General features: G+C 37.8%; 3 protein-coding genes across 7 annotated transcripts; 2 read left to right on the top strand and 1 right to left on the bottom strand.

The window, feature by feature from the left end:
- The first annotated feature begins 419 nt into the window (after nucleotides 1-419).
- Nucleotides 420-3233, top strand: LOC103706786 (flavonoid 3',5'-hydroxylase-like). Its single transcript, XM_008791012.4, has 2 exons — nucleotides 420-1373; nucleotides 2265-3233. Exons 1-2 carry the CDS (start codon nucleotides 477-479, stop codon nucleotides 2889-2891), a joined length of 1524 nt encoding a protein of 507 aa, XP_008789234.2. The 5' UTR covers nucleotides 420-476; the 3' UTR covers nucleotides 2892-3233.
- Nucleotides 3234-6131: 2898 nt separating this feature from the next.
- LOC103706787 lies at nucleotides 6132-12771 on the top strand. 3 transcript variants are annotated; one of them, XM_026804536.2, is made up of 3 exons: nucleotides 6132-6262; nucleotides 6589-6780; nucleotides 12266-12771. In XM_026804536.2, the coding sequence occupies exons 1-3, from the start codon at nucleotides 6203-6205 to the stop codon at nucleotides 12482-12484; spliced, it is 471 nt and encodes a 156-aa protein (XP_026660337.1). In that variant the 5' UTR covers nucleotides 6132-6202; the 3' UTR covers nucleotides 12485-12771. The 3 variants fall into 3 exon arrangements, with proteins under 3 accessions (XP_026660337.1, XP_026660339.1, XP_026660338.1); XM_026804538.2 differs by lacking the exon at nucleotides 12266-12771 and adding an exon at nucleotides 10705-11030; XM_026804537.2 differs by lacking the exon at nucleotides 6132-6262 and adding an exon at nucleotides 6269-6466.
- Nucleotides 12772-13723: 952 nt separating this feature from the next.
- On the bottom strand, nucleotides 13724-25812 carry LOC103706788 (IAA-alanine resistance protein 1). Of its 3 annotated transcripts, XM_039131470.1 has the most exons (12): nucleotides 25549-25809; nucleotides 24954-25417; nucleotides 24695-24778; nucleotides 24557-24606; nucleotides 22956-23007; nucleotides 20542-20646; nucleotides 19481-19734; nucleotides 16446-16592; nucleotides 16236-16343; nucleotides 14281-14382; nucleotides 14152-14196; nucleotides 13724-14069 (listed from the first exon to the last, which is right to left on the bottom strand). In XM_039131470.1, the coding sequence occupies exons 2-12, from the start codon at nucleotides 25294-25296 to the stop codon at nucleotides 13917-13919; spliced, it is 1443 nt and encodes a 480-aa protein (XP_038987398.1). In that variant the 5' UTR covers nucleotides 25297-25417; nucleotides 25549-25809; the 3' UTR covers nucleotides 13724-13916. The 3 variants fall into 3 exon arrangements, with proteins under 3 accessions (XP_038987398.1, XP_008789241.1, XP_008789240.1); XM_008791019.4 differs by having other exon boundaries at nucleotides 14152-14382; nucleotides 25549-25810; XM_008791018.4 differs by having other exon boundaries at nucleotides 14152-14382; nucleotides 24954-25812.
- Nucleotides 25813-26671: the final 859 nt, after the last annotated feature.

Genomic DNA, 26671 nt, shown 5'->3' with positions numbered 1-26671 from the left:
CGCACACACAAGTTTGAATTTGACGTATCCAACTCAACCTACATCTGAATCCTATAATTTTACTGGAAATAATATATAGTTTTCAGCAAAAAAAATAATGTACAGTTTTATCTTCATATCTTAATTTCGTATTTTTTGTTACAAAACTTATTGGTTGTATTTTAAAATTACATTACTCATAAATAATTTTTAGATGCTGATGAAATTAAGCTTTTCAAACAATGCCCCCCAATTAGGACCTTTTCGGTCCCAGCCCAAAAGTCAACTAAGATTCCATCTTGCCGTGGGTTGAATCCTAACTTGGATGGATAGAATTTGGATTATATTCTAGACCTCTACCACCTAGTAGATCCGGATCCAAGTTAAAAAGATATTTGACCCGACCCGACCCAATAGCGTCCCTATTTATTCTTACCCTTGCTCTTCTCTCAACCCACTCCCATCACGCCTCTTCTACCCTGCTCCTTTCTTTCACCATGACCATGGACATCCTCTCCATTGCGACCACCTTCCTCTTCCCCCTCGTCCTTATCCTCTTCCTCGTCCACCGCCGGCTCCGCGCCGCACCTCCCCTCCCGCTACCCCCAGGCCCCCGTGGCTGGCCTCTCCTCGGCGCACTCCCCCTCCTCAGCCCCCTCCCCCACTCCGCCCTCGCCAACCTCGCCAAGCGCTACGGCCCCATCATGTACCTCAAGCTCGGCACCCGCGGCTTCGCCGTCGCCTCCTCCCCGGCCGTTGCCCGCGCCTTCCTGCACACCCTCGACGTCCAGTTCGCCGACCGGCCCATCAACAACGCCGCCCGCAACGTCGGCTACGCCGGCGAAGACCTCGTCTGGGCCGACTACGGTCCTCGCTGGAAGCTCCTCCGCAGACTCTCCAGCGTCCACCTTCTCGGCCCCGGCGCCGTCTCCCAGTGGTCCTCCGCCCGCCGGTCCGAGTTGAACCGCATGGTCCAAGGCATCCTCAACCTGAACCGCCACGGCAAGCCGGTCGAGGTCCACGGGATGGTCATGCAGGGTCTGGCCAACATACTGGGGCTCGCCATACTGAGCCGCCGGGTGTTCGACTCGGATGGGGCCGAGTCGAGCGAGTTCAAGAGCATGGTCTTGGAGGTGATGAAGCTGTCGGGGTTGACCAACATAGCGGACTTCATACCGTCCATGAAGTGGCTCGACGTGAATGGTATAGAGCGTCGCCTGAAGACCCTGCACAAAAAGTTCGACGCGCTCATGACTCGGATGCTCAGGGAGCACGCCGAGACCGCCGGCCAGCGTGAAGGGAAGCAGGATTTCGTGGATCATCTCCTGGCCAATATCAAATCCTCGAAAGGTGCGGAGATGCTGTCAGATGTCAACATCAAGGGACTTATTGTGGTATGATATGAAATTGCTCCAATCTTAAGCATTAGAGTGCCGTGCAGCGCTGGATAAACAGCGCCGTCACAATCTAGATGACCATCAAACAAGATAGTTTTACATATCGGTAAATAGCGCATCTTGTTTGATGGCCATCGTTCATATAATAATACTCTACGGTGTAGACAACACACTAAAACCACTCGTAGCGAGCGGTCTGCACCCTTGTTATTATTATATATAAGTATATTATCTACTGTTTCATATTAAAATCACCACTTGTTTCAAAAATTTAAACTAATAGGATGAGATGGATTTATTTATATATTTTATATTTTCTTATACTCTCTCTCATATATGAGTCGGACTTTTTTTTAATAGGTGAGCCCAACATGTAAAATTTTTAATAATGGAGTTAAAGAGTGTCTCTACTCTGATACCATATTAAAATCACCACTTGTTCTAAAAACTTAAACTAATAGGATGAGATAGATTTATTCATATATTTTATATTTTATTATACTCCCCATCATATATGATCGGACTTTTCTTTAATAGGTGAGCCTAACATGTGGAATTTTTAATAATGGCGTTAAAGAGTGCCTCTGCTTTGATACCATATTAAAATCACCACTTGTTCCAAAAACTTAAACCAATAGGATGAGATAGATTTATTTATATATTTATATTTTTTTACATTTTATGCAGCGCATCTTATTTGATAGCCATCGATCGTACTCTACGGTGCAAACAACACACTAATTGCAAGGCCCTCGCAGCGAGCGGCCTGCACCCTTGTTATTATTATATATCATCATGTTATCTACTGTTTCATGCTTATAATGTTTTGTGGCTGCACGTCCATGCACGTTTCCAGAGTTCCCATCTGACAATTTACGTTGCCATCAGGATATGTTTATCGCGGGAACGGATACATCCTCGATAACGATTGAGTGGGCGTTTACTGAATTGTTAAAGAACCCTTCGAAGCTCAAGCGTGCACAGCTCGAGCTGGACGAAGTAATTGGCAGAGACCGCATGCTCGAAGAATCTGACATCCCAAAGCTCCCATACCTTCAAGCAATATGCAAGGAAGTTCTCCGGAAGCACGCGACTACACCACTAAACCTCCCTCATATATCCAACCAACCCTGCGAGATTGATGGTTACTACATCCCTGAAGGAACAAGGCTTTTAGTTAATATATATGCCATTGGAAGGGACCCTGATGTATGGGAGAACCCTCTCGAGTTTAATCCCGAGAGGTTCTTGAGTGGCAATATTGCCAAAATAGACGTGAAAGGCACTGACTTTGAGTTGATACCTTTCGGAGCTGGGAGGAGGATTTGTGCTGGAAAGTATCTGGGGATGCTCTTTGTGCAGTCCATCTTGGGCACGTTGATACACGCATTTGATTGGAAGATGCCTGATGGAGTGGAGGTCGACATGGAAGAGTCTGCTGGTCTTGCACTTCAGAAAGCTAATCCGATCACTGCTTTCGCTACCCCGCGTTTAGCACCCAGTGCATACCATTGACGAAGGTATAACGTTATCACCTTTTTGATGCAGGTACTGGGTCAGCGTCAATGGTATTCGGATTATTAGGATTTAGGATATGGTGATTGGCTTCGCAAATATGAATTCAGATATGGAGCCTCTCTTATCTCACTTTTGGCTGCTATTAATATGAAATGGAACAATAAATACGTGTATGACTTCTTTGCATACATATGGAGCTCTCCTACCATCTACTTTCTGCTTCAACCATATCATGTAGATGGAGTTGTGAAAGAAATAAATTATGTTTTATGGTCACCATAAACCTCATCAAATTTGCAATTGTAATTGATCAGCATGTGCTTGTGTTTGGAGAATTAAGCTTCGTGTTATAAAATTTGGAACTGCTTGGTTTGGAACATTTATTAGAATGAGAGTGAGATAAGACACTGCTGATATATAAGTATCCAAAATTTACTCAGTACATAGTCAATGTAGAACTAAACACTGCCGCCACCTTCGCTAATAATTATTGCCACTGCCACCCCACCACCTTCCCATCTTGTTGTGACTTGTACGACCCCATTGCTTTTGCCACAATACCACTTCTATCATTGTCGCCAGCACCATATTTTCGATGCTCCATCATTATTGTTATTGCTACCATCACTCACGTGCTTCTGCTACCTACCACCATTATAGCTAACCTCATCAAATTTACAATCGTAATTGATCATCATGCGCTTGTGTTTGGAGAATTAAGCTTCATGTTATCAAATTTGGATCTGCTTGGTTTGGAACGTTTATTAGAATGGGAGTGAGGCTCACGTGAGGACATATCTTCATGCCCAATATTCAGAAATTGACAAAATACCTTATGCTAATTAATGATCCTATGTCATCTTCCGAAAGCTGCAACCAAGTGTCATGTGCTTGATAGAAGAGTGTAGGCAGTACCATCCATATTCAATTGGTGTCCTTATCTCTCTAATATGAAATTTAAATATTTTTAAATTGATGTCGTGACAACTCAGCTACCCCATCCAAAAAAGCGGACGATATTATTTGTATCTATTGATATTATATAAATATTCAAGATCTACCTAGTGTATAGCCGGTGCAAGATTAAATATATACCTACATAAGTCCTAACATACTTCCTTCATTTAAGCTCTAGTATTCTTGCTAGACTAAGGATCCAAATCTATTCAAATTCAATCATAAATACCATAATTAATCTATGATCAATCCAAATGAGCAAGTACTGTGGTATTTTTTAATCCACATAGGCTATTGATCGGATCTGCTATGATACTACTTATAACAACCTACGATCTCATCCAAAAAAATTAGCCAAAAGATGTTATGTGTGATCATTGGTCTTGTATAAGTATCCAAAATTTATTTAGTGCACAGCTGATGTAGAACTAAACACTGCCGCCACCTTCGCTATAATTATTGCTACTGCCACCCCACCACCTTGCCACATCGTTGTGACTCGTACGGTTCTATTACTTTTGCCACAATACCACTTTTATTATTGCCGCCAGCACCCTATTTTCGATACCCCATCATTATTGTTATTGCTACCACCACTCACGTGCTGCTGCTACCTACCACCATCATTGCTAACCTCATCAAATTTAGAATCATAATTGATCATCATGCGCTTGTGTTTGGAAAATTAAGCTTCATGTTGTGAAATTTGGAACTGGTTGGTTTGGAACATTCATTAGAATGGAAGTGAGGCTCCCGTGAGGACATATCTTCGTGCCCACAATTCAGAAATTGACAAAATACCTTACGCTAATGATCCCGTCGCATCTTCCGAAGCTACAACCAAGTGACGTGCTTGATGGAAGAGTGTAGGCAGTGCCATGCATCCATATCCAATTGGTATCCTTGCCTCCCTAATATGACATTTAAGTATTTCTGAATTGGAATACCTTATCTAAAAAAAGCTAGCTAGAAGATGTTATTTGGGTTTATTGATATTGTATTATAAGTATTCAAAATCTACGTAGTACATAATCGATATAAAATTAAACATATGTCTGCACAGGTCTAACATACTCGATCCCTTCGTTTAAGCTCTAGTATTCTTGCCAGACTAAGGATCCAAATCTATTCAAATCCAATCATAAATACTATGATTCATCTATGATCAATCCAAATGAGTGTGTACTGTAGTGTTTCTAAATCCACATGGGCTATTGATTGGATCTACTATGATATTACTTATAACAATCTAGGACCTCATCCAAAAAAGTTAGCCAAAAGATGTTATTTGTGATCATTGGTCTGGTATAAGTATCTAAAATTTACTCAGTGCACAACTGATGTAGAACTAAACAATGCCGCCACCTTCGCTATAATTATTGCTACAACCACCCCACCACCTTGCCACGTCATTGCGACTTGTACGGTACCATTGTTTTTGCCATAATACCGCTCTTAATTTTGCCGCAAGCACCATATTTTTGATGCCTCTATCATTATTGTTATTGCTACCACCATTCACGTGCTGCTGCTACCTACCATCACTCACGTGCTGCTGCTACCTACCATCACTCACGTGCTGCTGCTACCTACCACCACTCATGTGCTGCTGCTACTTGCCATCATCATCATCATCGCTATATTTATATTTATAAAAATACCATCATCATCACGATATTTATATTTATAAAAATAATTGAAGATACTAAATATATTTATATTTTAAATAAATTATTTTTACTTTTGGAGATATATCTTAATGGATTGGACTTTCATTTTATTTTCTGATTAAATTCAAATATAAGCAGAATTTGTGATGTGCTTGAGCTGGTTGCGACCTAAGCTATCTCCTCCCTGCCAAAGATGTCGGGGGGCGGAAGGTATTACCAATTATTTGGCATAAATTACGCCCTTCTCACAGCCACACCCAAGCACGCACCCTTAAAACTTTTGAAGCGGCTCATTTTGCGCATTTCGAGAAGTTGGTGGTTGAGTCTATTTCCTGGTGACCTACGCATCACCCGCAAATTAAGCGAGGGCAAACGCGTCTTAACGTCACGGCTCACGAGATTAGACACCAACCAAAAAAGGTTCTTAAAATCTTTCGCTTCCGCGCCAAATGTAGCCGGATCGATTTGATTGATTTGGACGGCGGCGATGTTAAAGACAAAAAGCCGGCCTTTAAGTGGATCCCACGACCAAAAAAAACAAGAATAAAAAAACAAAAAGTAGCCGTTGTGAATTCGATTTCAATAAACCAAACGCCTCTTGGGCCTCCTTTAAAAAAGGTGGCAGTGGTTGGTGAGAGACCTGCAGAGAGGTGCAGAGAAAGGAGGAAAAGAGAAGGAGAAATGGTAGGGATCGTAGCACGCTTCCAAGGCTATATGACGAGACCCCAACCCTCTCTTCTGGTACCACTTCTTTCCCTTTTGCTCTCCTTCCTGCATAAAAACAAAAAGCTTTCCTCTGTTCTCTATTCCTCCGTTGATTTCTCTGCTTCTCTTTTTTGTTTTCTGTTCTGTTTTTCTCTTTTATTTGCTTTCCCTTCTCACTTCTTTGGGCTTTGATGAAGCTGGTAGCTTGTGTTGATGGGGCATCCGTGTGAGGATGGTTTAGTAAGAGATCCCTTTTGGGGTTGTTGACTTCTATTATCTTGTCATTTGATGTTTTTCCCCGTGGATTTGTAGTGATAGAAATGGGGTTTCTTAGTCTGTTTTGGGTTTATTTTGAGTTTTAGGACAAGAAGGAAGGGCAGGTTGCAGAGGAAGCTGGGACCAATGAAATCGATGTCCATGGTGATGCTGGGAGGGAAGAAGACGATGTGGTGGTGGAGATCTATGCAGAGTTCAAGCCGGTAGATCACCCGCTCGAGCCTCCGGACGAGGACCCACCTGCGAAATGGCCAATGCCCGATTCTTCCCTTCTGAATGTAAGTGGCTAACGTGTCCTAATAGAGACCTTTTTCTTGCTATGTGTGACTGTATTTATCTATAAAATTCCCTGATTAATGGTATGATGGCATGTTGTTTGCCCGTATGCATGAGATATTGAAATTTTTTTAATTTTTTTTTAATAGACTTGGATTATGGCGAATTCAAATGATACTGGGACTCGTATATGTTCATCTGGAAGTGATAAATATGAGACTGTCAAATAAATTTTTCAAGATTTTATAGAATATAAAGGGTACTCAAACAGGAAAGTCTTTGCCTTGGGCTTTTCTTAATCAGGGGACCTGAAATTTGAATGGAGTCTAGAATTATGATGATGTGGGACTGTCGAGGTTAGGATTTACTTGGAATCATTTTTCTTGCTTGGAATTTAGGTGTGCCCTGCACATTAAGGGGGAAAAAATTAATAATGCATTGACTTGTTATTTTCAGTGGCCCTGGTCTAGGTTGAGTCCTGTTAGTTAGGAAACTGGCAAGCTGGTAATAGATTGCTACAGCTTGCAATTAAGCTTGGATCCGTATTATATTGCGATTTCAGTCTAAAATCATAAGAAGGCATGCGAACATGGATGATGATGAGATGTTACAATTTTTCATATCAACTATCCTAAGAATTTCAAGTAGTTTTGCTATTTTTATTCATCTTTTTTGGAGTTTGAGAGAGAGATTTTGGACTTAAGGGTGCAATTATCTAGGGAGGAAGACAATGATGTTCTCTAGTTCACTATTCCATGTATTCCTTTGCTCAGTGGTATCAAAGCTATACTTGGTGCATTGTGGACCCCAACTAGGAATACTATTTTGATGAAAGAACTTTAAACCAGCAAAATGTTTCTTTAATAGATAAGATGTGGGCATCTAAGTGAGAAACAAAGAGTAGTTTGTCATAAACAATCTCACTTGGAATTGAATCTCAAGTTTCTAAATTACAATCTAGAAAGGGCAAGCTAGGATTCCATGATTGATTGGCTTGAGGACTAGCAATAGCAGCCAAAGCTTGACGAGCTAAGATTGCTTCTCGACCAACTAGTATCATTGCAAAGGAGGCTGGGGTGAATGTAAGCAATGGGCAAAGTGACACTTGGAGTGCTCACAACCAACCAATGCCTAGTAGTAAAAGCAATCACAGAGATCGGGAGGAGCCAATCGAGATCATAAGGCTCCATTTCTTAAACATCCTCCTAGAGATATGATAGGAAGATGCTAAGAAAAGGTCATCATGGTACTCGGTCCAATCAAGAACATAGGATATGTCAGGGTCGTGGGCCTAGTTGAGCCACCTAGTACAACCAGGCAGGCAAGGACAATTAGGAAAAGTAAACAAAGTTTCTTAGAGCAGCAAGAAAGCGAAAATAAATCAAAGGAAAATTGCAAATCTATTGGAGAGAGTTGATGAGGAGCTTATTTACTTGGATTTGAAGACCACTACGGTCTTAGATGACGAGTTGGGCAGATTGTCTCACGACACAAGAAATGATGATGATGACGGTCTGAATAATGGTGCATTTGGTGGTCAGGGAAGTAGCAATGTACATGGTGGGGATGCATACTACTCACAGCTTCTTGATTTTTGTCGAGTCACTGATGAGTTACGGTTCACTCATGCCGCACAAGATATGCACTAGAGTGCAAGTTAGAAGGTCGATGAGGATACAACAACATATAGGAGACGAGCTTCTTGAGGTGGCTCATGACATGGCATGTGGAGTGGGGCCCCATGTCGAAATCTTCATTGTATATTGGATCCTATTCTGCACAATTAGGGTATGGTCCGTATGCATATCCTATATTTGAGATATTATATTCGAGTAGCTGATATCCTTCATAGTCTTAGCTAGAACATGGGTCAGATTTGCTACCGCAATCTTCCCTCAATTGGGATGGCCAACCTAGAATGAAGGTGGAGGGTGGCTATCTAGAGGAGGTTTAAATTATGGGTGTAGGTAGAGACATGCCACAAGAGTGGGCACAATATATGGTTGGAATCATCCAAGGCCTCAATTATGAACGGGATCTTGATATCGATGAGCGGCATAGACACTCCACTAGGAACTATATATCGATAGGTATGTTATAATTCAAATCAATTTTATATATTTTTCAAAATAGAAAATATGCATTATCTATGTTAATTATGACAATTGCATCCATTATGCAATTATATGGTCTCTCAGGACTAATATGACAAAATACTATTAAAAACATCCTTAAAATCATAACTTATCCATCCATAAATCTTAAAATAATCCTTAAAAATTAAAAAAAGCCAATAATGTCTTACAAGTACTGAACCAATAGGTGCGGTCTGGTATCATATCAATCGATCCCTAACTGGCATGATAACCGGTACTGAAATACCAGACCTTGAATTAGAGGTTAAGTTACCTAAGGATTAAGTAATCTAATGACTTAATACATGAACAAATTTGTCACGAAATAGTTTTGATGAAGGCTTGAATCATCATCATATAACTTGTGCCACACGAAACTACTTTATTCATCTTTTCTTTTCCGTGATCTCCTTTTTTTTCTCCTTTGGTTGATCCTTTTTTCATGATGTCATCATACAAGTTAGATTTCAAGCATAAGATTCTTCACCAATGTGGGTGGCAGGACTTTGGGCTTACTCACAATGACCTGACATCCATGAATACCAGATTCATAATTTATCAACAATCCAATGGTTGCCATTCAAGGGGACACGAACAACCAACTAATGGTATGACCACAAGGAATTTTTGTGTGGGATTCCAATGTCAAATCTTGGAGATCCAAAGGTGGATCAAGTGTTGAATGACATTAATATCTTCAAGATGAGATTCGTGCAATAGAAGCATATGGTAAATCAATGGGTCTGGATTGAGTGTCACAATCTCTATTATCATGATTTAAGCCCTCATCCAATTGTGGGGTGCATCAATTGTTTTGATGATAGAATCAATGGATTGTTTTGAACATCAAAACAATTTGATGATACATTTGATTGTATATATTTCTTTATAGAGTACATTTGTTTAATCTTGAGTCGAAGTCCTAGTCATTAGGTTAGCCCTTATATAGCTAAGATTCGAGTAAATTGGTGACTAAATTAGTTTTTAAATTACTTGGCCAAGAATGTACTAGGCCCACAAGTTACTTGGTCCTCATGTTACTCTTTTTAGTTCTAGTTGTTTGGTCCTTATGTTACGATGAGCCATGTAAATAGAAAATGGGAATAGATTTAAAAAAAAAAGGTTTACATTTATGAACTATATGAGTTATTTATATGTTAATTGAGGAATTATATTTTTTTGTCAGAATAAGCCTCTTGTCCTTTTTCTGTATCCCCTCCTCTATTGTGCCTTATTTTGTTCTATCTTCTTTCTTTATTATCTAATTTCTCACTTCTTTCCTCATCTAATTTTCCTTTGACTACAAAAGTGGATCTTAATTTAGGATCAACTATGAACTTGAGAATCCTTTTCCTAACACTCGACCGTATTCGTTAAATTGTAGAGTAGGCCAAAATAACTTCCTTTGCATCCCTCTATAAAATTGTATCTCTTACACCACGATCTCAATAATGAAACAAAGTTTGAAGTATCTAATTAACTCTTAGGCTCCAAATCATGTCCAACTGTGGTGTCATGGCTTGGATATTAGCCCATGCTCCAGCATCAGCAAGATCCTAGAGTTCTTTTTCTGGATTAAATTCTTCCAAAGTCCTTTAGAACTAGAAAGTGTATAAAATTATCATAGGTCGAAATGATTTTCATCTTTTATTCTAGCACTTCCAAACCTGCTAACCAATTTGCTGCCTAGTTTGCATCCCATATATGTATGTGTCGAGTGCCATTCTATACAAATGACCTCAACTTTTTATATTGGGCTAATTACCTTAACATTTTATTTTTCTGTTGAAGAGAGGATTTTATGGCCTAATGGAGGATGAATAGATGGAAGAATCAGCCTAATAGGATTTCGGATCGTTCATCCAAGCAACGGAGGGCTGAAATCACATTGTCATCAATTTATGAAGGTGTACCTCGACCACTTCCATCTGATCCACTTCCATCCGATTGGTGCTTTGGAGGGGCAAATTAAAGCCTAAAGTTGCTTGAATGGATCAAATTCAATTCAGTATTCCTGTGGGTTTAATTTAGTTTAGGGGTATTTTATGAAGAATATTTTGAATCAAATAAAGGGGTTCATTACTGTTCATGATCTGCAGTATGAACTGCTTTTGCTACAATTTCGTGGGGTATTAGGTGTCTTTCTATTGCTTAAAAAAGTGCTTTTGCAATTTTTTAAAGCAAAAAAGAACTTTCTAGTGAAAATAATTGTATGCTAACATTATCTGAATAGTGCTTCTTCAAGAACATGTCAAAAAAGCACTTATTGGAGAAGCTAGAAAACCTAGCTTCTAAAGCAGAAGCAATACCAAACATGCAGTTAGTAAGCGTGGAACAAGATATGACTCCTAATTGGACTCGAGTTTAGGAGAGGTTAGTTAATAAGTTTACATAATGGACTTTTTAGGGCATCAAAAGAGTAAGATGCATGCGATTTTGCTCTATGAACGAAAGAGCAAATTTTAAACATCCTTCTAATTGGATCATGAGCAAATTTTAAACAAAGGATGTTCCTAATAAAAAACATTCTTTGCACATATTAAGCATTTGACAATTTCTAATCTGTCTTGTTGAGCTGCAGTACTAAGTACGCTAATATCCTAAGTTTTATTATTTGTCTCTAAGACAATTAAGAAGTTAATATATTTGAGTAAAAGTTTGACTATCTTATATAGTTTTAAGTGTTTATGGTATCTAGTGAAAGCACGGTTATAGTTTAACATTGTAATGGATTTTGTTAGTGAATGGAATTGTTTTACAGTTATACCTCAAGGAGATACCAAATCAATTTTGTTCTTGTTGACTCATCAATCATCTCTAAAGTGGCATGATTCCATCAACGTTCTTCAAAATAACTTGAGTTCCAAATTCTTATCCAAGAAGACTCTAGCTAATACTCTTCATTCATCCTATTTCTTAAATATCTGAAAATGGGGAGAAGTTCTGCAAATATCCAACTCTTATTCAATTTATAACAATATTTTCAGCATGCATGTTTGAGCGTGAAGCCATTGAATACATGAAGCGTATTGAAGGGACTTGACAAAACAAATTATACAATTTATGTTCCTCGATAGCTAAAATACCAAAATGATGATTTGAAGTATCTTGCTTTAATTTCTTCTATTTTTCTCTTATTTTCTATTTTTTGGATTATATATATATATATATATATATATATATATATATATATATATATATGTATATGTATAATTTTTTTTGAGCAGAACTCCAATACTCAGCATAACTGCTGAAAATACCTTAACTTTACCTGGGAGACTGAAACCGAGACTGAGTTTTGAAACCTTAATATTTGCTGACATTTGAATAATAATGCATATTTCTTCTCAAGGTTGGAGGCATATTGAAGCAGCCGTCTGCAGAAAGTTTATGGAAGAAAACAGAATCATTAGCAGCAAATGAAGAAGGCACAGCGGAACAGTCTCCAGCAGAAACCGATCGCAAGAGGCATCACTCCATTGCTCGAGATCCTGCTCTCCCCTCATCGTTCAGGAGTCCACACTCCAATATTTTTCAGGTGTTTCAACAATGTAAAGAGTTTCAAGCTTGACAAAGAGCATGCAGTCGACTTTTTGCCCACAAATGATTGGTCCCAACAAGGAGTTTTGAGTATATTGTGTACTGGCAGAATATATTCATCTAAGGTTTCAGTGTTGGTGTATAAATAATACAAATTATTGACAAAAAGGCTTGTTTGGGAAAAATCAGCCTACTTGTAAAGCATTAATCATTATAGCTCATTGTATTGGTTACTGAAATGTATTGCTATAGTTGATACAAGCCCCAGTTTAAACTTCAAATAATGACTTAATTGGCTTCCAACGTTTCTTGTGGGATGATGTCTAGGTGTTGGACCTGCAGCATGGCTGATTTCCTCTTTGTATAGACATCTTGCTTCTTTACTGTCCTGTGTGGTCCTTAGTTTGTCTAATTATTAATTTATCAAAATCTCTACCTTACCTTCCAATTGTGGCTGTAATAATTAGCTATAGACATTATGCATACACTAGATCAATTAGCTGTGAAGTTATTTGATTTTTAATAAAAATAAAAAATTATATACATAAATAATGAATGCTAGAAAACTTGAATTTTCAATCTTGCACTTAACAGTCACAGAGAAGGGAGTTATTATTTATATAATAATAAATAATTCACCTTTTCGTGTAAGATTTCTGGGTTACCCCAGAACTGGGGATGATGTTAGCTTTGGTGCGCAGGTTTGAAGAATTAGTTTTTCCTTCTCGCCATGGATGATATTATTGGCTGTTAAAAGCTGACCTAAACTTTATTATTGCCCATGCCTTAAGGAAACATGAGTTTCTTTGGTTAATGGAATCCCAAAAGAAATATCAAAACGTCAAATTCAACCTATGTTAATACCAATAAAGGGTCTCTCTCTCTCTCTCTCTCGCGGCAGATTGCATTGGGTAAGAAAACAGTGGAGTTAAACTTTCCATTGCAAGCAAAGAAGGTATATTTGGTGATCCTATTTGGCAGTTTTTGCAAATCAAAACAAAGGGAAAAATCCAGCTTTTATGTTTGTAAATCTGTGAGAGAATCAAGAACTTGAACTTGAATCATGCTGCTGTTATAACTTTGTACGCAAACAAAGCATGGATGCTGACAAAGCAAGATTACAAACGGATTTTTAGTCAGAAGTTGGCATTCTCTGATGGATCCCTACAAAAGAACAGTTGAAGTGCATCCTACCCAGCATCAACAGAGCCTCAGTACAAACAGAACCAGAGGTGTCCTCTGCTCCAGCCAGAATTTTTGCATCCAGGCATCCGAAACTTCTATTCATTTTATATCTTGCACAAATAAAATATGATCACACTAAATAGTTTTACATAAAGCTGAAGCTTGTATGATTGCATCAAGGCAACGGAAACTTCCATTCATTTTATATCTCGTACGAATAAAATATGATAACACTAAATAGTTTTAGATTTTAACATGAGAACTATGGAGGAACACGATCACTCGATGAGGGAGATACAAAGGGCAACGGCCATTCCCAACATTAGAGAAGTTAACTGAGTTGCAGTGCTTCTGAACGTTGTCTTTCCATCATTCATCTGTGGGAGGACGCCTGCAACTGCTATATATATGAAACCACCAGCAGTAAATCCCTGAAAAGACAAACGAGTGGCATTATTAATATACGTCCAGCAGCAAAACAATCTGTACGGTTGAAGTGGCAGGAAATTTTACCTCGATCAAAGAAGACTGTCCTGGATCTTTCCCCAAAACCAGAGCCTGCAGAAAATTCAGAAACATTAAGTAAGATTTTGTTTCACATGAATCATTATTCCTAAAACGAAAAGAAAATAGTGAGCTCACCAATGCAGTTCCAGCCAGTGCTACTAATGCCGAGAGGAAATTGAAGAAGAGAGCTTTGGACACAGAGAATCCTGATCTCACCAAGATTCCAAAGTCACCAACCTTACAACAAGAAAGCAAGCTGACATCAACCTCAGCACGATAGGATAAACATGATTAATGACTTGGATACCCTATTTGTGAATGTAACATATAGATGGCGCATTGAAATCATTAAGGACATATGCATGGAGAATTCACTAATTTGGGCTACATTAAGTGAATTTCCAACAATCACAGGCTTGCACCAAGGATCAACACTAAATCCATATTTTTTATGCTAATCATAGATGAACTTACTACTATCATTCAGAAAAATGGACCATAGTGTACATTATTTGCAGATTATATATTGTTGGTGGATAAAAAGAACATTGAATGCTAAATTAGATTTTTAGAATAAAACTTTAGAGTATAAGAGCTTACATATTAGTAGAAGAAAGACATGGTAGATGAAATGCAATTTTAGAACGAACAGAAATGCAAAATGAGGTCCTAGTTAAGATCGATAGACATGACACCACAAAATAATCAATCTCATTATCAAGGATCCGCAATAAGAAATAAACGAGCAATGGATGAAAATATATGTATAGAAATAGAGCTAGGATGTCGTGTGATTGATGCATATTTTGGCAACTTAAAGAGATTCCATAGAACGATATTAAGGAATGCAACGTTGTATGGCTCAAAAAGCTGTGCAATTAAGAGGGCTAAAATAAGTTGAGTGTAGCAGAAAATAAGAATGCCAAGAATGGGCTCATGGTAAAATTAGGAAAGATTGTGTGAATCAAGTATATTAGAGGAGCTATAGGAATACCATAAATTAAGGACAGATTGACAAAGAATAAATTGACATGGTATGGGCATGTAGAATAAAGATTCAAGGGGCTCTAGTTGGAGGGTACTTTAATTTACATTTAAGGATTTAGAAAACGGAGGAGAAGACCTAAGGAATAACATGGATGGAAGTGAAAAAATATATGAAAAATCTTGAAATAACCCCAAAGGTGGCCTTAAATAGGAACTTGATGAATAAGGATGCTGAAGCCAATTCCAAATAGCCGGGACTGGGCTTGACGAATATGGTTATGGCTATGAGCTTGTGTTTTCTTTTGGATTTGCATTTTCCATCTTTTTTATTTTCTAGATGAGACAGATTGAGGCGCACTGAAAAATATAAGGTTTTAAACTAAATCTTTGCTGATTTCCTTTTTGCTGATAAAGATTGACTAATTACAAAGGGATCACTTCTTGAACTTTTCTCTTTTACGTGAATCCCACTGGTGGTGTGCTTGTTCAGTTACCATCAAATATATCAAAATTTCTAAATTATCTGCTGTGCTTCTGTGCATGGATTTCTGAATATATCGGTGACTTAATTGGGTAAGAATGCTCTATTTGCACATATACTAGCTTGCCAAAATGAGCAGATTGGTTGCTTATTTTAGTACATGTTTGTCAAATTTCCATCATCAACAGTTACATGTACCCAATTCATGCCCACAACATAGGTATATCATAAAAAAATAGCACCAGCTATAAAAAAAAAATGGAACACTATTCTGAAATTTGCATTCCAAATCCTAGCATTTATTACTGCACATAATCATAAATATAAGTGAAGGACAGAAAATTGAAGAAACATCATTAAGAAGCAACAAGTATTCCAAATGAAATCAAAATTTACAGTCACGTGAATTGTCAACAAAGCAAGATGCATTTGAATACTAACATGTAATAATTCCAATTGCTATCGTCACTATCACATGGTTATTCTTTCTTTATCCATAAAGGCACAAAAAAAATTATTGCAACGTTCGAATTGAATTATCATTAAGATTATCTGCAAAGCATTAACTCATAATCATCGCAACAAGTAGTTAGAAGTAAAGGAATATAAGGAAGGAAAAAACCTCTTGAGGAAGCTCATGTGCAAGCAGAAATAATGTTCTAGACCACCCTCCAACTGAGCCATGAAGTAAAAATGCACTTCCCAAAGCCATTCCATCGGTAAAGTTGTGCTGCAGTATTCACATAGGTTGTGATTGAATTTTAAAATTATACACAAGCGAAGATCTGAATATTTTATCAATATGATGACTTAATATAGAACATAAACTCACAACACCATCAGAAAAAAGATTCAGGTAGCCAAACACCAAATTTGATGGTGGAGTTGTACTGTTCAAGGATGACTTCTTTGTTGTAAGACCATTTCCAGCATTTAGATCCTCTTTATCATCATTTGTAGCACCACTACGCGTGGCTCGCTGTTCAGATAAGCAGTAAACATTCACTTTGCATATATCAAGATTATTTATTTAAATATTTAAACTATACTAGATATAAAAATGATGAAAGAAATACATTAAGAGAATCCTGTGTCATGCATTTATGCTACATCTTAAAGAACGTCATATGATGTAACAATTTAAACCAATTTTACATGTCTTTCAGCAGCATTTGGTTTATAATTACTTAAGGCAGCTTGTCAATGTTTTGCAGATATGCTACCAGGAAAAATTCATAATATAACAGTTCATCAGTTGACAAATTTTGCAAGTAAATGCTAAATAGCTCATTATTCGAATTATTTAATAGCTAATGGAACTTTAGTTCATCAGTTGACACAACTCTCAGATTCACTGGGGAGAGGTTTCAATCCTGGAAGGTGGCACTCCACTATTTTTCTTTAAAAAAAAGCGTGTATTGCAGCTTTCAGTTCAGTCTGTCTTCATTTACTAGAAATAAAATGTTTGCTGTTTAAAGTGAAACTATTTGAAGATAAAAATTGCTAATGGAATTTAGTTTTGATTTGTGAGTTTATGTAACAGCCTTGCCGACAGTAAGCTTTTAGTGGTTCCATTTTCAATGGTAAGACACATGAATGATACAACCTGCAAGATGTATGTGCTACATGACCTGAAGACCAAAATAAATAGCACTGATATTGGACCAGAGAAGCAATAAAATCTAGTTAAGGGGAAAATAAACTATATTAAGAAGTCACAGTGGGCTATGGCTCTCCCATGTGGTATTCGAGTGCTATATATGTGTACAAAATGCATAACTCTGAGAAGCCTGTATAACAACTATAATGAACTTGTCCCTCTCATGTTACAAGTACTGGACATGTAGAAAATGTATAGATTAATTACGCTGTATCTGGGACTAGGGTGCAAGAGCAGGGAAGAAGTGCTCTTGACAAAAGATTGGGATGAGGGGAACATAAGAAGTGCTTTTATATAATAACATCAAATATAATACAATAACTAAGATTTAGTTAATGGGTAGCTGTCTTTGCTTCATCATATGTTCATGAACTGTTTATGCTCCATGGGTAAAAAAAACAAAGAACATAAATTTAGAAAGTGACGAACCTAAAAATAGCATAATGGCATTTTTGTCTTACTTGCTAGATATAGCAATAAAAGATGCTTGATTAGAGCAGGGGATAGATGCAACATCTTTATCAATGCAACACTAACCCCCACTATAAGTGAGCACTTTTGATGTTAAAGAAACAATGCCCAAGTGTTTATCATTAGATTCTCAAAAGTTTGGCAGTACAATTTCATGAAAAGTAGTCAGGTACTCAGATGATTGAGTGTGGGGAAGTAATATGTAGCTAGACATAAATGTTACAGAGTGACGGGCACTCCCAATGTGATTTAGCCCTTTGTGGAAATTAAATAGCCGTGAATCTACATAACTCTCATTATCATGGTAATAAGCAGATGAGTAGTAGCAAATGGGATATCAAAGTCGAGGAGGTAATGAAGCAAATGATGTGAGCCACTGCCAATGTTAAGCTTTCGTGTGCTTTCAAGAGATGATGGTACTTCCTTAGAAGACAGAAAATATTAGTAGGGCACTAATTAGTACAATCCCCAACCCAATTAGCATCAAGGACAGCTCTGAATGTAGAAACTAAATAAAATATGAATGAGCAATTGATGGTCCAGCAAAAGTACCAAAGAAAGAAGAAAAGGGCCCAGCGAAAATACCAAAGAAAGAAGAACTTGAGCAAGGAACAAGGTGATGAGAATTCACAAATTTGTGTGATATAAGTACGAAGCTTGCAAATGTGGGAGGAAATTATCTTGTTCGCAAAGAAGTTGAGTTGGAGCAGCAGAACCCAAATAATAGGAGAATAAAAACTAGATTTGCTACAAAGCTAACAACAACTTTTGGGTGGCCACAATCTGGTCAAAGAATCTTCAATCGGAGTAACAAGCCATCATAAAGTTGGCTTGAATGGTTGGTCAGTTGACAGGAAGATAAGGAGAAACCTCAGCAAGCATTGGTCACCAGCAAGATGACAAAGATTTGATTCACAGAAAAGACAACACTTGGCAAATTAACTCTAGACTTGGACCCTTCATAAGTTACTGATCTACACTCAATGGTCTAGTTAATTTATCATGGGGATTGACAAGTCGATCACTAGTGAAAATTCAAGAATGATCTGATAGATGCTGCACAAGAATGAGATCAATACAAAATATCCCTTGAATGCTCAAATCTAGCATGCTGGAGATTGATGATAGCGTCTTTGAAGCTATTTTGCTCAATCTAGAAAGTCAATTTCAAGTTCTACCATCAAGTGACCTTGGGTATGCTGAATGCGCTGCAACGATGCAAAAGAGCACTCTAAAGGGTGGAAAACAAACCCATATTTACAACAACCACTACTCTAGTGCTGATGTAGTTATCAAGTAACAGACATGTACAAAAATATAAATAAGAATGACATGCGTATAGTACAAGGTGGAAACAAATCGATATTTACAACAACTGTTACTCCAGCGCTGATGTAGTTATCGAGTAACACAAAAATTAAATACAAATGCCACAAGTATAGTAAATTTATTTTAAGATGTGTGCCAGACCTACAGGTGGTGTGAACCATGACTTTGTCCACCACAGTGGGCCAGCCAGTATGTAGGGCCGCTGCATTAAGGGGTAGGGAATCGTGGTTCACCCTGCAAGTAGGTGAGAGATACCTACACAAGCTAATAGAAAAAGCATGCATGGTAGTTCTAACAACATTTCAAGAAAATAGAAAAACATAACTTATTTGCTTGGAACACTAAAGAGTTAGTGTCATGCATGACATGAACAAATGAAGATGTTTTTCCATCAGTATCTGTTATACCTTCCGAAGAAGGGTTTCATGTTCGGTGTGATTTTCATCATTTTGGCAGCCATGATGTGCATCATTTAATGTGTCCTTTGGTTCATCAAGCTTCGAATTTGAGTCATCATGATTCTCACTGTCATCTTTCAGTTTGTCATGGTGTTTATGGTGGTGGTGGTGGTGTCCATGCCCCATCCCATAAGCTCCTTTTACAGAATTATCTTCCACATATCTTACGACCTTTTCTACGAGGAAAAAAAGTACAATTCCACCTGCAATACAAGTATACAATGGAGACAATAACTGTTAGAATGTATAGTCAACTAGAATAATCTACTATAAGATATTTCATGTTTTTCTGACAAAAGTAAGTTTGTGAAACGAATGCCAGAAACTTTGTTTCCTTTTAAATCAAGGAACATTATAAATATAGAAATAACTTCTACAAGATCAGAAAAAATGCATAAGCACCGTAACATAGCAAGGCAGGATTGAGTTCATCTCTGAAAATTAGAGCACATACAGATGTGATGGCTTGCCTTCATCCAGTGGGCACATTTTAGCAAGTATGGCTATAAGAGGATCTTTCAGAATAACACAAATAGTTCGTGTGTACAGTAACCATGGCTCGCCATCTGGACCGTACTTCCATATGGGGCATTACTGTACTATATCAGTAACAAGCCAACACTCAATACAGGGGACATATTTGGTGTTAGTACCACGAACTGACCCACACCGATACTATAGCAGAACAGTATCAGTATTGATATTGAAAATGGTACTACGAACCATGACAGTAATTAATCCAATAGTTACAATTTATGGTCAGATTCAGAGCCCAATAGATTTAAAAAAGGACCTCGATGTGAAAGAATTTTATGTCTGAGTTTGTTTATCATTTTCAGTAGGTTGCAGTTCAGTTATTACATCAAAACAGGTCAAAATCACTAATTCTCAGGGTCAAAATCTCATTACTACAACAAGAGAATGCTTGCTAGACCAGAAGAAACTGAAACAGAATTGTGATACCAAATAAACACATCAAAAGCATTCATAATTTATACTTTTATACTCACCCAAAATGGATAATCCAACAGAAAGATCTTCTAAAGAATGAGAATGTGAATGTCCATGTTCAAGATGATGTTCATGATGCTCATGTGAATGAGAATGCTGTCCACCTGAAAGAATGCCACAAGACCAGATTAGAACATAGATCATCCATAAACAGATCACAAGAGAAAAACAACATAGATTTGCACAATAGCAGTAGTATTACAAAACTTATTAAGTACAACAAATAGATCTGCACTTATTCAATAAACAATAAATCGGACATGATAAAATCTGTGGCATAATCAAGAGGTAGACAAAAGCAAAGAAACTTTAATTGACATTTGTGTTCTTTTTGATATCAGTAAAAAAGGCAATTAGGTATTTGGTATGTTGTCAAAAAGCAATTTGAGAAAGAAACTGGTAAATAGAAATCAAATAAATGAATGTATTTTTTACTATAAATCTTAGATGAAATCTTTCAGAAGATATTATTAACATAATACAATTGATTACTACAAGTACCAACCAATTATCTGGGCATAATCATGTATTGGTAAATGGGTTTCAATACATCAAGCTTGTATAAGAATCCAGGAGTAATGAGACCACATAAGAAATAGTCTTATCCTGCTGGTTTATGATCCTTTTACCAAGTAAAGTGAAATTTAGCTTTAAACTGGAGTATCTCTGATTTCAATTTTATTTTTCACAAGTAACAAGGAAGGATAAGCTTCTAAACAATTCCTGCTAGATTTCCAACACATAGTCCTCATTATCTTTTAGGACCTATACAGCTCAGTTGGCTAACGAGCGCACGAAATTTCACAAGCATTCCATCTAGAAAGGGATAAAAGGAATAATGACAAAGAGAACCATCCACGGAAATGGGCAATAAAGTGTAAAGTGGTCAAGGAGTCTTTAGGTAAGATGGTTGACGTGAATCCTAAAATCATATTAGTTCTGGAGACCATGAAATAATTTATTTGGTAAAAGAGTTTGTAGAGGGATGTCAATGTGATAGAATACTATGGAGGCAAACTGGCTAGTACATGACTTGTTGAAGAATTTGACCAATTTGGATGATCTTATATTTGATAAAAGTGAGATGGGCCTTGGTGTAACTTGCATGTCAATCTGCCCAAGTAACCCGGGAAACAAATTTAATCTATATATTGTAATCCAGGAAACTGTTCAAAGGCCCTAGCAATGTTTCAGGTAACTTATTCTAAAAGTCAATTAACCTTTAACTCATCTACTTATATTATCAGGTGTTACACAATATTTAAGGGACTGTTTGGCAGATTCCTGAGGACAGTGAAAGTCACCTTTTCAGTGCATTTCAGTATCCTTAAAAATTAGGGTTCCACATAGATGCTTCCAACTCTTCCTTTTACTCCCTACCACAAAGGGAAGTCAAAGATCTGTTGGTAGACAAGCAGAGACAGTGGTACTCATTGTCCAAACAGGCTCTAATGAACTAACATCTCAACATGCCTCATGCTAAGCATAGTAATTTCTGTAAATACTAGTCAACAATGAAAAACATTTTAGATGATAATTCTTATGCATAATACTTCTACTAAAGGCATAAATAAAAGAAAACAAAAGCAACTTCTTTTTCTAAGCTTGAATGATAGAGATTCTTTAGCATATTTTGGTTGTCCAATTTGCCAAAGCCTTGACCTTGTGTTTTTGCTTTGATTAAAAGAAATTTTCAGATGGCCAAGTGCAGTAAATACAATTCCTAAAAATATAACAGCCATAAACTATACTATTTAGTTGAATTGAAGTTAATCTACTAATTGAAAATGATACAAATTTTAACAATACTTTCTGGCTATCAAACTAGTGTAAAATCCTAATAGAAGAATTCCTTTGCCACACTTAAAAAGGTCACCCTCGATGCATTTATCTTAATACTGATAAGATTAATCACAAGTGTCTAAGTCTAATTAACTTTTTGGATAGTCCACTTTGGATCTATATCTTACAACATGTTAATGTAAGGATTTTATAATTGGATAATGAAACCTTAAGGATGGACATTCATAATGTAGAATTCTGTTATGAGTATCAGAAAAGTATTTCAAAATGTTGAAAGAGGTATGAGGAATAACCAAACAAACAATATGAGGTACCATCTGAGCTTCAGGAATTTTATTTTGTGGATATATGTGCAGCATATAGCAAGCAATATAACATGATTTACTCTTTTCTTTTAATTTATTACAAGTGAAGATGTGCTAACTGACCCTCCCACTCTCTTAACCCTCACTAGAGCAATAAAATATCAAGGAGAATATAATCAGATCAATAAAATCTTAATGAGGGGGCACCACAAAATAAAGCGGTATAACAAATCCTACTTTAAAAGGGGAAGTAAAAGAAATTCAACAAGAAATCTGGTATACAATATACGTATCAGATATCATACCAAAAGCATGTGGCAGCTGATGAAGAAAAGCATCGCCTAGCATTGCCCCTGCCTAAAAAAAAATATAACTCAAAGCTAAGAAAGCAACTACTAGTTCTCATGGAAACTACTTACAAATAAAACTTCAAACATAATATAACATACCATTCCACAAAACAATAAGACTTTAACTTCTGATTGTACACAAAATCAATCTTAACCAACCCGAGCCTTTTTTTCCCAGAAGCATGATAGTATGCTGTAAGTTCTGTTATTTCAAGCACTTGGAGAATTTGTTCCAGCATTAACTAAAGGTCTTTGAATACTATAACAGAGCTTTATTATTAACTATGATGATGCCATAAACCATTAAAGTAATCAGAGTTCTTCAAATTTTATTCTTTCAAAAATAGAACCTGTGAGACATCAAATTTGACATCGGTAGCAAAATCAACATTATTAGGGAAAAAAGGCATAATGGAATTGTGTCTCTTAAGATGGGTAAAGAAGACAGCACAACGCACAAGACTCTCAATACGCCATTTGAACAAGGCCATTAAGGGGAGAAACACAAGCTCTTTGATTTGGATAAGATAAAAACCTAATGACTTGGTATTGCATAATACAATTTGACATGCTCAAGTAAAAAATTTAAATATCATCAATCCATACCTTCCTTTCAATGATCTCTAAAAATCCTGACCAACCATGACAATGCACTTACATGCACATAGGTTAAAAGTACTTAATTTCTAAAACAAAGCTAAAACAAAGATATAGAAGCCCATCACATGCCTTCAGTCTACCGAATTGGTCCTCCACCAACCAAGCTGGACAATCTTGGTTTCCATCTTCAAGCCCCCCTAACCAGTCTTGATCCATCCAACATGCATCTAAGGCTCTCTCTCCTCTCTATTGTCCACTGGTCTGATTCATTGCTATACAGCTGTACCTCACATTATCACATATACACCAAGAATTTATTTCAAGTCCACACAAACCATGAACTTTCCATTTATAAATTAGTGAACTAATTTTTAATAATACCAAGGCACATTTTCAATGACCACAATCCAACACAAAATGTTTGTATTGTACTTATAAGTTCCTACATATACACACCATCTACACTGCAAAATCACTAAGCTCATTGTTTGTAGTGAATATTATGAGAGAAGAGCATGTAATTCATCAATAAGTGTTAGCCTCTTAATACCGAAAGTTGACAGCCTAAAAACTTAAACTGACTAGGGTACTACAGCCAAAGAATGAAATATGTCTATTTTACATGTGTTTTTCTGTTCCAAGGTTAACATTAGACGTAAACACTGAGAATATTGACAGAAACATTCCTATAATATTGAAAAAATGGAGAAGAACACAAGACCTACTATCAAATCTCAAATTAACCAATATTTTTCCAGCTAACAGTATGCAACTGGCATGTAGTAAAATCTTCAGCGTGCTGCCACCAAATAATTCCAAAATTTAAATGAAAAATAATTCTTTGAATCATAGAGGGGTTGTTTTCCACGATAAAATGTAGCTCATGTGCATCGGTTTTCCATGATACAAAATAAAAAACACAGACTAATCAGAAAACAATTTGACAATTTAATTACCCCAAAAACAGCCAGAGAATCCACCAAACTCTTGGACAGCTTCCCCTGCACTGCAAGAACTCAGAAACAAAACTGTTCAAAAATGGCGTTAACAATGAACAACACCAAACACACATCAATTGGTATCTGACTACTCACGTAATATCACCGGCAAGATCGCGAGGCAGATCAGGGACGCCAAGCTCACCAGCAACGAGCACCCCATCGCCCGCACCCAAATACCTTCGCCCCCGCCCCATGAATCATAAAACAAATATCAATTAAAAACTACTGACTCAATTAGTCCAGAGAACCATAAAAATCAACATTTGAAAAAAAAAAACCCTAAAAAGAACAAAATTTAGAAAACCACCAACTCAATCTATCAATTAGAATCATAAAAGTCACAGAAATTCACCTATTGGTGACAGCTCGTTACGACGATCACCATGATCATGATGGTGGTGGTGGTGGTGGTGATCGAATCCCTCGAGCATCAGATCCTCCTCCTCAGCCAGCTCCTCCGGCAGCATGGCCGACCGCATCTCCCGCCGGTGTTCAAAGTGATGATCATGGAGGTGAAGGTGGTCATGGTCGTGGTTGTGATGGTGATGGTGGTCCTCGCGGTCGGATCCGGCGGGGGTGGAGAAGGGGCAGGCCGGCGAGTGCTCCCCGTGAGCGGCGACGAGAGGGGCCGCGGCGGCGGAGATGACGAGAAGGAGGAGGAGGTGGCGCCGCCGGGACGGAAAGGAGGAAAGCATTTGATTAGGAGGGGTTTTAACTGGAGGACTGGCGGCAAACGCCCTCGATGGTGACGAAGAAGACCACGACGAAGAAGAGGACGACGATGCCCACTATGACTCCGAAGGTGACCACATCCATCTCATTTATTTGGGGTTTTATGGAAATGGAAATTAATTATTTTCTAATTTTTCTGTGAGAGGAGAAAAAAAGGAAAAAAAAAACAAGGAATTAAAGAAATATGAGCAGGACTTGTTGTCGAGGGTTCGTACTATGAGTCAGAAGGACGGAAGCCTCGGGCTTCGGAATCTTTCCGCGTCTTCAGATTCTGACAGAGGCTCGGGGACGAAGGGGCGATGTCTTGGGGTTACCGCCTCACCGGGGAGGTGAGGGTATGAACACTCGGCGAAGGCGCGGAAGCGGAGCGGAGCAGGGGAGGAGGAAGCATCTTTTGGTGGGGCGAGTGGAAAGCAGAAATGGCGTTGGGATGTGCTCCAAAGTGGATGCTACTGACTACAATAATCGCTGAACCATCTTTTAGCTATCTCTTGTACACCTCATAAGATTTGTTGGTATCTACAGTATCAATGGAAGATTTTGTTTGGTCGTAGACTTGTAGTTTGGAGATTAATGAGATAAATTGAGAAAGATGTACAAAAACAAAAGAAACAATGTGATCAAGGAGTTAAATTTATCCCATCTTTACTATGAGATAGATCTATCTAGTATTTTTGGCTTTTGGGGGTCCCCTTAGATAGATATACTTCGAGGAAAAAAAAAACCTAAAACACCTCACTTACATCCAAACATTTCTCTAACCCTAGGTTGAATCATGGAAACACCACCCCCAACCTGAATTACCTCAACCAAAGCAAATAGCTTTCAAATTAGGTGACCCTGCGTCGAGTTATAAGTTTAGCCTTATTGACCAGTCAATTGACTCTAGTCAAACTATGATCAAATCAGATCCAGTTTGGCTCAAATATTAACCAATCAATCTCTTATATACTTATTCCAAGACCTGTAAATTTTTAGTCTTAAGTAGGATAATTTGAAAGGCTCCAATACTCCCCAGTTTCAAGCTGAGGGCTGTATGGGAGAGCCTTCGATATGCGCGGTCCGTGTTGCAGGCTCGCTCCATTATTATGGAAGGTGACTCGGCCACTATTATAGGATAGATCCAAGAAGGTCCGAGGGTGTTAGGATGGGACAATCCCCTACTCCGAGACATTTGGGCCATGGGTAGAGATGGGGACGCCTTTCTGGCCAGACATGTTTATAGGGAGGCTAATGGGGTCGAGGATTGGATGGCCTCTTACGTGGCCAGTCACTCAGGCGGCATTTTGTGGATGCAGGAGGGAGAGCTGCCTACGGCTCTCCATGATATATTATTTT

The sequence above is a fragment of the Phoenix dactylifera genome, chromosome 11, assembly GCF_009389715.1.
Source record: "Phoenix dactylifera cultivar Barhee BC4 chromosome 11, palm_55x_up_171113_PBpolish2nd_filt_p, whole genome shotgun sequence".
Classification (NCBI taxonomy): domain Eukaryota; kingdom Viridiplantae; phylum Streptophyta; class Magnoliopsida; order Arecales; family Arecaceae; genus Phoenix; species Phoenix dactylifera.
Note: the sequence above shows the minus strand (reverse complement) of the source record. Positions and strands in the feature narration are given on the sequence as shown.

Coding starts and splice junctions, on each gene's coding strand:
- LOC103706788 (XM_008791018.4), bottom strand. CDS start 25,296: ATGCTTTCCTCCTTTCCGTCCCGGCGGCGCCACCTCCTCCTCCTTCTC. Junction 23,008..24,556: donor ATTCTCTGGCTGTTTTTGGG/GTAATTAAATTG, acceptor ATTTTTTTTTAG/GCAGGGGCAATGCTAGGCGA. Junction 16,344..16,445: donor ATCTTTTTTCTGATGGTGTT/GTGAGTTTATGT, acceptor TGAATACTGCAG/CACAACTTTACCGATGGAAT.
- LOC103706786 (XM_008791012.4), top strand. CDS start 477: ATGACCATGGACATCCTCTCCATTGCGACCACCTTCCTCTTCCCCCTC. Junction 1,374..2,264: donor ACATCAAGGGACTTATTGTG/GTATGATATGAA, acceptor CGTTGCCATCAG/GATATGTTTATCGCGGGAAC.
- LOC103706787 (XM_026804536.2), top strand. CDS start 6,203: ATGGTAGGGATCGTAGCACGCTTCCAAGGCTATATGACGAGACCCCAA. Junction 6,263..6,588: donor GACCCCAACCCTCTCTTCTG/GTACCACTTCTT, acceptor TTTGAGTTTTAG/GACAAGAAGGAAGGGCAGGT. Junction 6,781..12,265: donor CCGATTCTTCCCTTCTGAAT/GTAAGTGGCTAA, acceptor TTTCTTCTCAAG/GTTGGAGGCATATTGAAGCA.